General features: G+C 57.8%; 1 protein-coding gene across 3 annotated transcripts in view; it reads right to left on the minus strand.

Annotated features, from left to right (window-relative positions):
- RASGRF1 (Ras protein specific guanine nucleotide releasing factor 1) overlaps positions 1 to 12011 on the minus strand; it is a 44059-nt gene that overhangs the window by 16211 nt on the left and 15837 nt on the right. For all 3 annotated transcript variants that reach the window (XM_030015175.1, XM_030015174.1, XM_030015173.1), the window contains exons 4-12: positions 9966 to 10058; positions 8476 to 8729; positions 6572 to 6651; positions 5894 to 6087; positions 5251 to 5360; positions 3815 to 3933; positions 3121 to 3281; positions 2363 to 2426; positions 1199 to 1335 (exon numbers count right to left, since the gene is read on the minus strand). In XM_030015175.1, the coding sequence (XP_029871035.1) occupies positions 1199 to 1335; positions 2363 to 2426; positions 3121 to 3281; positions 3815 to 3933; positions 5251 to 5360; positions 5894 to 6087; positions 6572 to 6651; positions 8476 to 8729; positions 9966 to 10058 (1212 nt within the window). The remainder of the gene's footprint in view (positions 1 to 1198; positions 1336 to 2362; positions 2427 to 3120; positions 3282 to 3814; positions 3934 to 5250; positions 5361 to 5893; positions 6088 to 6571; positions 6652 to 8475; positions 8730 to 9965; positions 10059 to 12011) is intronic.

The raw sequence follows: 12011 nt of genomic DNA on the forward strand, positions 1-12011 counted from the left end.
GCTAGCTGCATCTGCCGCTCCTGATGGGACACCAGGGCTGGGAAGGGCAAGAGCTTCCGCCTGAAAACAGGAGCTCCATGATAATGCTCCTCCATCCCTGCTCTGGGGGAAGCATCACCCGGAGCTGCTCCTCAGCTCTCCCACTATGGACCCGGCCCAGGCTCAGGTTGTGCTGGCAGACACAAAGGCATTGCGAGAATTGCCAGAAACCTGCTCTCATCCTGTACCGCTGTAATTAAACTGCCCTCCCAGCCTGCGCTGCTGGATGCTCTCAGAGGGAGACCCAGCGAGCAGCAGAATGGCACCGGTCCCTTTGCTGCTGGCTGACCACCCAGGGCTTTGCTGGGCAGCACCGTGGGCTGGAGACCCCCGTGCGGGCAGGACTGGCCCCAGCCCCTGCGCAGAGTGGGACCAGAAGCTGCTGGCTGACTGCGGCTGGGAGCCACCTCCCTCTGTGGGGCCAGACCCCAGCTCCTGCCCATGGCTCTCCTTGAGGACTGAAGCTTGGCAAGGCAACTCAGGCAAGAACGTGGTACAACAGAGGTGGCCAGGAGGCAATCCCTATTTAACGGATAACTTTTTCTCTTCCTCCCACCTGGGAAAAAATATCTTCAAAGTCATTTGCATAAAGCAAACGATGAGCACATGTAAATTGTACCAGATGTCTGAGTCAGAGGAGAAATCCAAACCACAGATCTACATGTGCAGGCAGAGCACCGATGGGACAGACCCTGCTCCCACCTGCTGCGTCTGTGTCCCCTTCCTCCTCCACCTCCTCCTCTTGGAGCTACCAGACACCAGAAAGTTTTCGGTGATGGCCGGGCTCTTGGTGCACCACAGCTCCAAGTCACCCACTGCATGGAACTGCCCTCCCTGGGTGCCCAAGGCTTGGTGGTCCACCCGTGCTGTTCACAGCAGCCCGATGCAGTGAGACCTCAGCCCACAGCAGGTTGCGAGCACCTCAACGGTGCTGGGAAAGTACCCAGGGTGCAAACCCAGCCGGGCACTACTGCTGCAGCCACAGCCCAAGGGCAGGCAGCAGAACTGCAGCCACACAGCAAATGCCAAGTGTTAATTCTGGGTGCCCAAAGCCGCTGCAGCAGCCTGCATGGGGGCAGCTGAGCAGAAATCCCGTGGTGGCTGCTTGTCCCCGGGCACTCTGCGCCCCGACACCTCCTCCTTGCCGCGTCCGTCCTACCTGGCTGATGTCACTGGTCCACGCAGCCTTCTCCTGCCTGGACGAGGCCACGAGGATAACCGTAAAAGATGAGGAATCTTTTGGCTCCACCACAATTTTGAAGTCAAGATGGTCAATGTCTTGCCCTGATGCTTTTGCTTTGGAAAAGGAAAAACCACATACAGTGATTGTGAAAAGACTTTCCCACCCTCTCTCCCCCAGCGTAGCTTTTATTAAGGTTTTAAGGAGTTTGTTTCATTTTGTGGGTTGTCTGCAGCAAGGACACGACAGGTTTGCTGGGCAAAGGCTCCGTGTTTGTAAAGTAAAGTCTGCACGCCACGAGCACAGCACGGCCTCGCTGCTGGGGCCCCAGCACTGTGTGCCAGGGGAGAACCTGGCTCCCCAGCACGTGTTAGAAAACTCGTCACAAGGACAAGAGAAAGGAGCCTGGGCTTTCTCACAAGTCTGCAGTTAAGCTGGCACGGCTGAGGACATCCAGCATCTTTGCCTTTTTCCACTTGCTAGCACTGAGCTGTGATGCTCCCTGACTGCCTCAGGAAGGTCAGATTTGCATAAATGTGCACCTGTTTGGTTCACAGTAAATAATTTACTTAATTAATTAAATCCAGCCAGTAGATCATGACTTCCTCGAATCTATTCAGCATCTGAATTTGCTCCAACTCTGCTGCAGTTGGTTTTATGCCACATGGACGGATGGCAGCAATGCCCAGGAGGACACCACGTGCAGACAGGGACACTGGCAGCACTGACCATGCTGCCATCGGTCCCCAGCCACGGAACACGGCAGCTGCCTCCAGCCGGGGAAAACATTGCCGGGGCTGGCAGCAACCTTGTGCCAAGGCTCTGGTGTTAAGTGCAGCCTCCAGCGGGACCCACAGCCCCGGCACCTCCCTGGCCCTGCTGGGTCAGGGCTTTGTCCCCCCTGGCAATGGGGTGACCACGCTGCAAAACCCAAAACCACCTGCAGTGTGCAGTGGGAGATGGTCTGCTGCGCTGGTGGTGCTGGCAACCTCAGCAAAGAGGGTCCTGGAGTAGCTGCAACTGCACCCGCTGGGACACACAGAAGCCAACCCCCCCACCCCGCACCCACGGGTGGGGGCTGAGCGGGGCCCTGGGCATGCCCCAAGAGGAGTCTGACCGGCACGGGGCCGCGGGGGCACCTACCGTCCTCGTCGGTGCTCTCCTGCTCCTCTACCAGCGTGCAGTCAATGAGGGAGATCACGCCGTTCTGCAGGGGTGGGAGTTGGGGCTCAGTGGCAGGATCCCCCCGCCGGGTGGCTGGGGGCTGCCCCGGCCCCCCGCCCCACCTCGCAGCCCACTGCCCCGGGGATGGGGACAGGGCGATACCGCTGTGGGTGCACACACAGCCCGCAGCCAGCGCAGCGTCTGCTTTCACTGGGAAAGAAGCAGTTACTGACTGCTGGGATATCACAGTTTTCCTTGTATAACCAATCAACTAATTTGTTTATAAATTATTTAATATGAGCTTTAAATTAAATTTTCCAAAAGTCTGTTGTTGTAATTATCAACTCTTTGCCATGGACTGTAATTTTTCAAACTGATAATTTAATGCCAGTAATGAGCAATTTCTGTAAGATTCTTGCTCAATTAGCTGCAAAACTTCCACCAACAAAAGCATGAGTCTTGGGAGCGGACCGGAGGAGACTGTAAGCATTATGTACAAACCTAGGCTATAATTTAAGTTTCTCACTGAATAGATTGTCAAGGTTTCTGCTGCAAATCAGGATAACTTCTTTTATCGAGAACTTGCAATTTCTCATCTTTGCCCATGACTCAGAGCTCTGCACATCACTGACAAGGCATCTGGACCACGTGAAACAAATTCGCCCGCCCGCCTGCTCCAAGCCCAGCAGCTGCCAGACCCTTCGCTGGGGGCTGCCAAGCCCCCCCACCCTCCGCACCTTGGTCAGATGCAGCTTGCCTCCGGAGCCCCTGGTGCAGATGATCAAGTGCTTGGAGAAGAGGAAGCACTGCCGCTCGCCCTCCTTCTTCAGCGAGAGGGAGCCCAGCCGCCCCCGCGTGATCTTCCCTTTCTCCGACATCGGCACTTGGATGAGGGACCCTATGCAGGGGAGAGATCCGTCCCTGGCATCGGCATCAGGGACAGCTTTGCAGGGCACAGTCCCCGGGAGTGGGGCATCACTGCGTGCCCGGAGCGGGGCAATGGCGAGTGTGTCCCCAAGTACCAGGGCTGGGACTGGCCCCCTGAGCCACCGGCTGTGTGAGTTATTGGGGCCCCAGAGACCAGGTGAGCAGCAGCCATGGCCCCCAGCCCACCCTTGCATCCACATCGCATGGGTGCTCCTCTGGGACTGAACATGCCCAGGAGGTCAGGATGCATCCTGCTACTTCTCTGGTGGTAGGAAATCAGTAACCGCTAAAATGCACATTCTGCTCCGTGATGCAAAAAAATGCAGTGCCAAGACTGTCTGAAAGTGAGGGGCTTTGGAGCAGAGAAAACTCAGAAATGGGTTATATATTTAAATGTCACAGCTCACCAGACCACGCCACAGAGGGATGCGGGGACGGGCGGACAGGGGCTGAAGGGCTTTGCATTAACCGCGGACGGGAGGGACATCCACACACACACAGTACCTTGTCTTACAAAAGTCTGGCTGGTGTCCAGCAGAATTTCACATCCTTCGATAATCATCCTCTCTATCGCCAGATTTTTTCGAATATTTTCGGTCTCACTCACTTCATCATGCATTATCCTGAAGGAGGGAGAAGAGAAAATTGGAGCTCGGATGAGATTTGCACTTTTACCAGCAGATCCCTTTGGACACATGGCAGGGGCTGCACTACATAAGACCAAACCCAAAGGAATATCAACGGAATTACAGTAGTCATCTGTATCTATACAGACCTGGGAGCTCAGGAGGTAACCTACACATCAGCCTGGACCGTACCTCCAGATTTCTAAATATTGAAACATGAGCGCTTCTTGCTTGGAAATCACAAAATTCAGATTTAGGCCAGACAGATCCCCCCCGTCACCAGCCCCCTCCAACATCCCTGCTCCTTGAGGAGTGGGAAAAGGGATGGTAACTCTTTGCGGATTGCCTCGGGGCAGAGGAGCACTGGTGAGTTTGGTGCCGTCACAATACACTGGCACGGGACACACAGAACGCTTCGGTCCGTGGCCTGCGGAGGGAGAGGATCAGAAACGGAGAATCGCGGCCAATTCCCGGGTGCTTGTTGCAGGGATCTTGGAGGCACTTGGCCCCTTCCCGTGGGGCAGCCCCACCAGCACCCAGCAACAAAGCCACGCCAGACAGAGGAGGACAGAGCCAGACCTTCAGAGCCATCCCAGCCCTCCAAACCTCATATTTCATCATTAAGGAGCCCTGGAAAACACAGCCCACGGCCAGAAGCAGCCAGGCTCCCATCCTGCTGGCCCCAGGGACGGATTGGCACAGGAGGGCAGGAGACAGCACTGGAACGTCTCAGCCTTCGAAGCGCAGAAGAGAAGGGCAATGGGAGGGCAGGTCCCAGCTAAAACGGCGCAGGACACCTTTGGCGCAGGGCTTTGCTTGCTGCCTGCGCCTGAGCAGCAGGCAGGGTACGTGGGCAGCCAGAGGCACCTGGGCAAGCTCCCCATGATGATGCCACCCACAGCACCCCCTGCACGAGCAGGCAGATGTCCCCATGCCAATGGCTCACGAAGGATTTCATCCTTGTCAGGAATGGCCGATGGGCTCCGAGAGAACCAAGGACTGACCTTCTCTGCATCCCACCCCAGGGGGACAGCACAGCCCTCCGTCACCATCTCCACCGGCTTCACCCTGTGGGTGCTGTTACGAACACCCGGTCCCACTGGCACCGCACCCTCTCCAAACCCTGTGGGTCGGGGTCTGCCTGCCTCAGCCCCTCTCCCTGCCCACCAGAAGGGCAGCACACTGTGCCAGCAGCCTGCCCAAGAGCCCCTCCACCAGCCCGAACCACCCGGGTGCAAGAGCTGCCCCCGGTCCCGTAGCCCCCGCCGCCAGGACAGACAGGGGCAAGCAGGGATGGGCAGCAGTGGGTCTGACCTGGACAGCTCTTCCAGCTTGGACTTGGCGTAATCCAGGCTGTTCCTCTCCACATGCTCGTGGGGGGTGTGAGCCAGCAGTTCGTGCAGTGTCAGGATGTACCTGGGGATCTGCGGCAGAACAGAGCAGAGCGGGCCATCAGCCACGGCACAGTGCAGGGGCCGGGCGGGATGCAGGGGGCACAGAGGATTGCGGGCGCCCACACTGTGCTGGTCCCAGAGCCACCGTGGCTGGGGACACCATGGCTGGGGACACTGTGCCTCAGACCCCCGAATCTGGGAGGTTAAAAAAGCTTCAAAGCTCCTTGTGCTAAAACTTAATGAAGAGGGGGGGAACGGCATGGGGGTTTTGCTCTGAACCCTGCTGTGCCCCATCCGTATCCCAGAGGTGTGGGGTAATCGGGAAGCCAGCAGCTTCACCCACAGAGTCCTCCCACAGCACCAACGAGCCCAGCAATGGCCTGAGCAGGTCCCAGGAGCAGTGTGGGACCACGCAGGGTGCAGCCCCAGGCCATCTTCGTCCAGGCTTTGCCTCCCCACCACCCGACGCCTGCTGTGGGGCTGGGGTTTGAACCACCCAGCCCATCCCTCGCTGCCAGCGCTGTGGTGGCATCTCTGGGGCCGATCCCAGCACCAGCAGTCACCTGGAACATGGGGTAGGTCAGGAAGGTCTCCAGGGTCCTCTCCTCGCAGTCGGGCTTGGCCTCGTAGTGCTTCAGCAGCTTGTCAAAGTCCCGGTTCTGCTTGCAGTGTGCCAGGATCTGCAGGCTGTACTGGTGGTTCCTCACAAACTCCTGGTAGATGTTCAGCATGGGCAGCAGGATGTCGAACAAGTCAGCTGCGAGCAGAGAGGTGGTGAGAAGGTGGGTGTGCTGGTCCAGCCCGTGCCCCGGGGTCCCAGCACAGCCCCCCCAGCTCCTGACCCTCCTCACCCCAGGGTCCCACCCAGGGCACCCTCCGGGTCCTCTTGCTGCTTGTGCAAGCCCCAATTCTGCCCAGTTTGGGTTTTAAAAACACCCTGGAGAGCCAGCTGAGGGTCTAATCGGACACAGCAATGCTCTTCAGCATCAGCTCTCCCATGCACGGTCCAGCCCACCCCTTCCACCGCCCGACAGAACCAGGAACGCAGGAACTGGGTTTCTCTGGGGTTTTTTGCTCCGGTCCTCGCCTCCGCGACCAACGTGAACGAGCGCTGTGCAATGTGTTTCACTCCTGCCGCCGGTTAGCAAAATGCCTGTTGAGTTGCATGAGGAGGAGGAGCACGGGCTCGGCTCTACCGGCGAGTGGGAAGGAAACGCAGTGAAGAGGCAACACGCACTCACCCAGCACGAGCGTCGGCCAGCTGGATATCCTTGCCTTCAGGCCTTGGTAAAAGATTTGGTGCAAAAACATGATTGTTTCGCTGAAAGATAAACCGAGAGGTGAAAAGACAAATGAACAAGTGGCAAATAATGAGTAATTAGATGAAATCACCAGCAGGAGAGCCCTCGGACTGGCTGGGGAGGTGGCTGCACAAGGTGGGGTACAGAGAGGGTCCCCAGACGCACACAGGGAGTGGTGGATGAGGACAGAGGAGGAGAGGGAGAAACTGAGCAGCCTGAAGCTCCCCTCAGAAGTCAACCCCGAAACGCAGGGGAGCCCAGACCCCCCTTCCTGAGGGGGAATGAGCCGGCCGCCCCTCCCAGCCCAGCCCCACAGAGCAGTGCTGGCAGGGGGGCGAAAGCACTGTGGGCTCCCCTGCCCTCAGCACCCGCCATCCGATGCTGTGCACACCCCCGACCCCATTAGCTGCAGGGTGGGAGCTAATTAATAATCCCCTTGGCAATCGGTTCCACTCCCTTTGGGAGACTGATGTCTTCTGCAGGTACCTGTCCCTTGCCGACAGTGAGGCATGGGGTTTGTTTGATTTCCAGCAGTCGATAAACCACCTTTGCATTCTCCTGGCCAGGCAGCTCTGCCTCTGCCCTACCCAGACATGCCCCACACTCTCCAGCCCTGCCTGACCACTCCTGCTGCCCGCCGGGCCAGGCAGAGCAGGAATGGGCCAAAGCTTTTGCCGAGGAGGGCACAATGGCAGGCAGAGCTGTGCCAAGCCAGGGCAGCCCCGCTCCCGCAGGCGGGCGATGCCAGGTGGGCGTGCAGCCCTTCGAGAGGCCCATCTGCCTCCCTGCCCTGATGCTGCTGCCCACCCAGGGCACCCCTGCTCTCCCCAGCCTTGGCAGGACAGGGTGCTCCTGGCTGGAGCTCTGAGCTGACCTCTCTCTCCAAGAGACCTCACGGCAAGGAACCTACTTCAGGCCATGGAGATGAGACAAGGCAGAGGAGGGATGCTTGGGAGTGCCTGCTTTGCCTGCACCAGCCCAAGACAAGATGCTGGCTTCACACAAGCCCAGATGTGGGGGAAAACTGGCATTTGGATTCTGCAGTTTGGGTCCCTCCCTGCTCCCCATGCAGTCTGGGCAGCTCACAGCAGCAGCAGCAGCAAGGGACGTGGAGAGGTGCAGGAGCGAACACCAGGAGGCGCGAGCAATGCTCCTGGAGATGGTCCCCTCCGCAAGGGACATGTGGTCAGCACCTCCAGGGCTGGCAGGCCTGGCTGGTAAGACTTGCTGCTGGTGTCAGTACCGTCCAGGGGACAGAGCCATTGCAGCTGCCATTAAACCTGGCACGTACCGCTGACACACTTGGCATCACCGTGGCCTGGCTGGAGCCAGCGAGTGCCACCTCCCATCCCTGCCAGCACCCAGGCACGGCCACTCTCGGCACGCTTTGCAGCAGCTGTGACCCCATGTCGCAGCTGCAGAAGAGGCTACACCTGCCCCTCCATACCATCTTCCATGAGACCTGCACCCTCCCCACTTCGCTCATCCGTTGTTACCTACGAGCTGCCATTAATGCCAAAGGACACGTCTACCCCACTGCCAGAGCCAGGACCTCATACAGACAGGCTCCTGGCAGCCCCGACCCACTACCTGGAGCGTCAGCCCCCACAGCACCTCCTCGTGTCAGTGCCAAGCACTCGGTGGCCTGCTTGTGCCGCTGTCCCATGGGGATGGTGAGCTTCCATCCATAGCTTTGGGGACCAGGCTGCAGGCTCCTAGGGAGCCCACCGACATCGAGCACCCCAACACCCATTCCCAGGGGAGGGCAGCGGGCTGCAGACACCAACACCTGCCCGGAGGCTGCTGGCTCTGCCGGAGTGCCGCAGAGCTGTTGGAGCGCTCACCTGTTGAGGAATATGCTGCTGACATCGTCGTGCGTGATGGGAGGCTTCTTGGAGCTGGCTGCCATCCGCAGCGGCCGCAGGAAGTTGTTGACGAGGATGTGGAGCTGCTGGACGTACTCGGCCTCTGCCTCCAGCATGCTGAAGACGACCTGGTTCCTCTTGCGCATGCTGTCAGCGTGGGGGGACCTGATGTAGTCCTGGATGATCGTCTTCCACTTCCTCCGGCACAGCCAGCCCCGCAGGAAGCTCTGCACCTGCCGAGGGAGCAGCGGCCGTGTTAGGGTCCGGGCTGACAAGCCGGGCAGGCACCCCACGCTCGGCACGGTGCAGGGACAGTGGCTCTGCAGTGAGTTTTCCCTGGCTCTGTGCTGAGGTGTGCACGATGGTGCCTGTTACCGGTGCTGCTCTGAATCCTCCCGGCTGGGAAACGAACAATAACTCATTTAAATGCACTTGCTTATTGCAGACAATGTCCTCTTTTCCCTTTTACAGAGATGTGTGGAAGACTCCTATGAGAAGCAAGGATCCCGTGTTTACTCCTGACCTCCCTGGGCACGGACACAATGCCAGGCACTTTCCTGCCAGCAGGACTGTGTGTGTACAGAGACTCCCAGCCTGCTGGGTGCTTCGTCCTACCCAGTTTGTCCCAGTCACCTGGTGAACTGGGGCACCAAAGCCCCCCTGGACCCAGCACGTGTCTGGGCACCCAAACATGCAGAGATGGATTAAGACACCTAGAAAAGCTTCCGACCCTTCCTCATGTAAATGAGCATCCGCAGCACATCCCGGTCCATGCCCAGAGCTCCGTCCATGCGTGCGGCCACTGCGTGCCGCCCCAAGTCCGTGGGGTGCAACCCCACATCCCCTGCACAGGGCAGCGGGTGCCCAGGGCCGGCGGAGGCTTTCCTGGGGGTTGGGCGAGGGCAGGACCCGCTCCCTGAGTGGCAGCAGTGCCGGTCCCCTCCGCGGCACTGCTGGGAGGCCAAGGCACCTCTGTGCTTGCTGGGCTCAGGGAATTGCCTGTGGGAGCAGGGTGCACAACACGTCTGCTGGCAAGTGCGGCTTGTTCTCCCCAAGAGTGCTGTATTCGGAGCAATTTGCTTGTGGGGTCTTTTGCTCCCTGCAGGGATGCTGCTGGGGCAGTGGCTTTTTCCTCACAAAAATAAAAGACGTGACCACAGCCACAGGAGGAGCGAGATGTAAGAGGTGCTGTTTGCATGTGAGCCAGCACGGGTAGGGATGCCTTGCTCACCCGGGGAAAGCAGGGAGTGCCCCGCAGAGCAAACTCAACCAACCAAAGGGTTTCCAGTTTTGCAAAACACATTTTCCTTCTAAAAATCCCCATTAGCAGAGGCACCTCCTCAGACAGCTCCCCCAGGCCCACCACTCGGCCAGCCCTACATGGAGCGTGTCTGCCGTGCCACCACGAGCACCGGGACCCCGCCGAGCGCTGGCTCTGGCCCCCGTGCCGCTCACCCACCACCACCCACCTTCTTGATTTTCTTGATGTCACTGTCATCATCGCTGGGCGCGCTGGTCTGGCCGGCCTGGATGCGCTCGTGGTCCTTGAGTAGGGAGGCGATCTGCGGGCACAGGGTGGGCGTGAGTGGCCGCCCCGGCGCATCCCGGGAGCCGAGGACAAATCCTGCTGCGGCGCAGTGCCAGGGAATGGCGAGCACCTCCAGCTTAACTACAGATACAGGGACTTATCGTGCTGATTCTGTCTTAATGGGAGATCGGTAGATGAAGCAGATAAAGAAACGCTGCAGAGCCGTCAGGGCACTGCCGACTCCCCGGCACCCTCAGCACCCACCGAACATGCCGCAGAGATGGGGACCTGGAAATCCTGCCAGGTACCCAATGCAAACCGCATCCCTGTTTCCTAAGAAAGCCTTCACGGGGGAGTCATTAAAACACGAGTTGGAGAGAAAATGGCAGGAAAATCTCAAGTCATTTGCACCCTAAAACTTGCAGACGGGGACAAACTCTCATCCAGTCACAGCTTTTCAACACAAATTGGATTGAATCTCGTTAGCTTCAAGCATTTGCATTCTTACTGTTTCTCGCCTGTACTTTTTCTCACTCCTCTGCTCACTGCCATGTCCCTGCCCCCACGGTCGCAACCATTTATAAAGCTACAGGAAAGGGTAGGAAAACAGAAAATGTACCATTCAGAACATGAAAATTGGGAAAAATGTGATTTGAATTTTGATTTTATAGAAAATAACAAAAATAAGAAAATAACTTTCAAACAGTAATTTCCAAAAAGTTTTGGAGAGAAAGGAGTTGAGATCCTTTTTACTTGGAGACTCTGTTTCGCAGTGACACTGGGAACTGACAGCAGCAGTAACTGCAATACCCGCCAAGCGCATGTTGGTTTTTCGGTGTCTGGGTGGTTAGGAGGGAAAGCAAAGTAAAGGATAAGAAGAGATGGCTGCTAGGGGAAGCAGACAGAGGCAAAAGCTGCTTCTGTTGCACTGCCACAGCCTGGGAAAAGGAGGTGACTTCCACAAAATCCTGAAGATTTTAAGTGAAATGCCTCTTCCGAACTACATGTTTTCATGCCATAAGAAACTAAAAATGTGGTGGGTCAGTCCAGTCACCATGTCTGAACGAAGCTCAACAGCTGCCTCTCAGTGTCCAGGTCTCCCAAAGAGACCCGAACTTCCCAACATTCAAAATTAAGGTGTTTTCCCAGGAACTGCCCCTCTCACTGCCAGGCGCCCGGAGGCAGGGCGCGGGGCTGGGGATTAGCTCGAGCCAGCTGGCCCCGCTTGGTGAAGGGGTGGTTTGGCAGAAGCAGAGTTTGCTGCCACCTTGACGGCATGCTGCCAGTGTGACCCGGCCGTGACTCGGCTGGCTGCACCGGCACTGCCAGGGCACCGGCCGCCCAGCATCCCTGCTCTCCCAGCCGAGCCACCCCCAGCTTCGCCGGCCTCAGCAGGAGCAGCAACACACCAGAGAAAGCAGCCACGGGCTCACAGGCACCGATTCAGCTCCTACACAGATCTAGCGGTTTCACCCCATTTTATTCCATGGGATTAGATTTTAGAAGAGTCTTTAGAGATTTTTTCCTCTCCCTGGGACTTCCTATGGAGCCTCAAGTCACCAAACATCCCCCGCATCCCCTCTGCATCAAAGTGTTTGCGAGCACCAAAGCCAGCTCCAGGTGCATCTCGGCCAGGACCCATGGAGTGGGTTTGCCAGTGCCATGGTTTTATTTTGGTTTCTTTTTTTTAAATTGAGTGAGTGAAATTTGCACATTAAAGTAGAGGCTGATTATTTGATGTCTGCTTCAAAGCATGTGGAAGAGTGAAAAAACAAAACCCAATGCAGGGTAAAATCAGAAGTACCTGGGCACAGGGGATGGGATGGGCTGCAGCTCTGGCCGGCATCTCTGATCCCGACCCCTCAGCTAATTTCAGGCTTCACAACACATCTCCCACCTCCCCTGACTGAAAGCTCATTGGGATGCTCATGACCCCACCGCTGCTGCTCGCCTCCCCTGCCCCTTACGCCGGCCGCGCTCTCGGGGG

The sequence above is a fragment of the Aquila chrysaetos genome, chromosome 5 (assembly GCF_900496995.4).
Source record: "Aquila chrysaetos chrysaetos chromosome 5, bAquChr1.4, whole genome shotgun sequence".
In the NCBI taxonomy this organism is placed as follows: Eukaryota; Metazoa; Chordata; class Aves; order Accipitriformes; family Accipitridae; genus Aquila; species Aquila chrysaetos.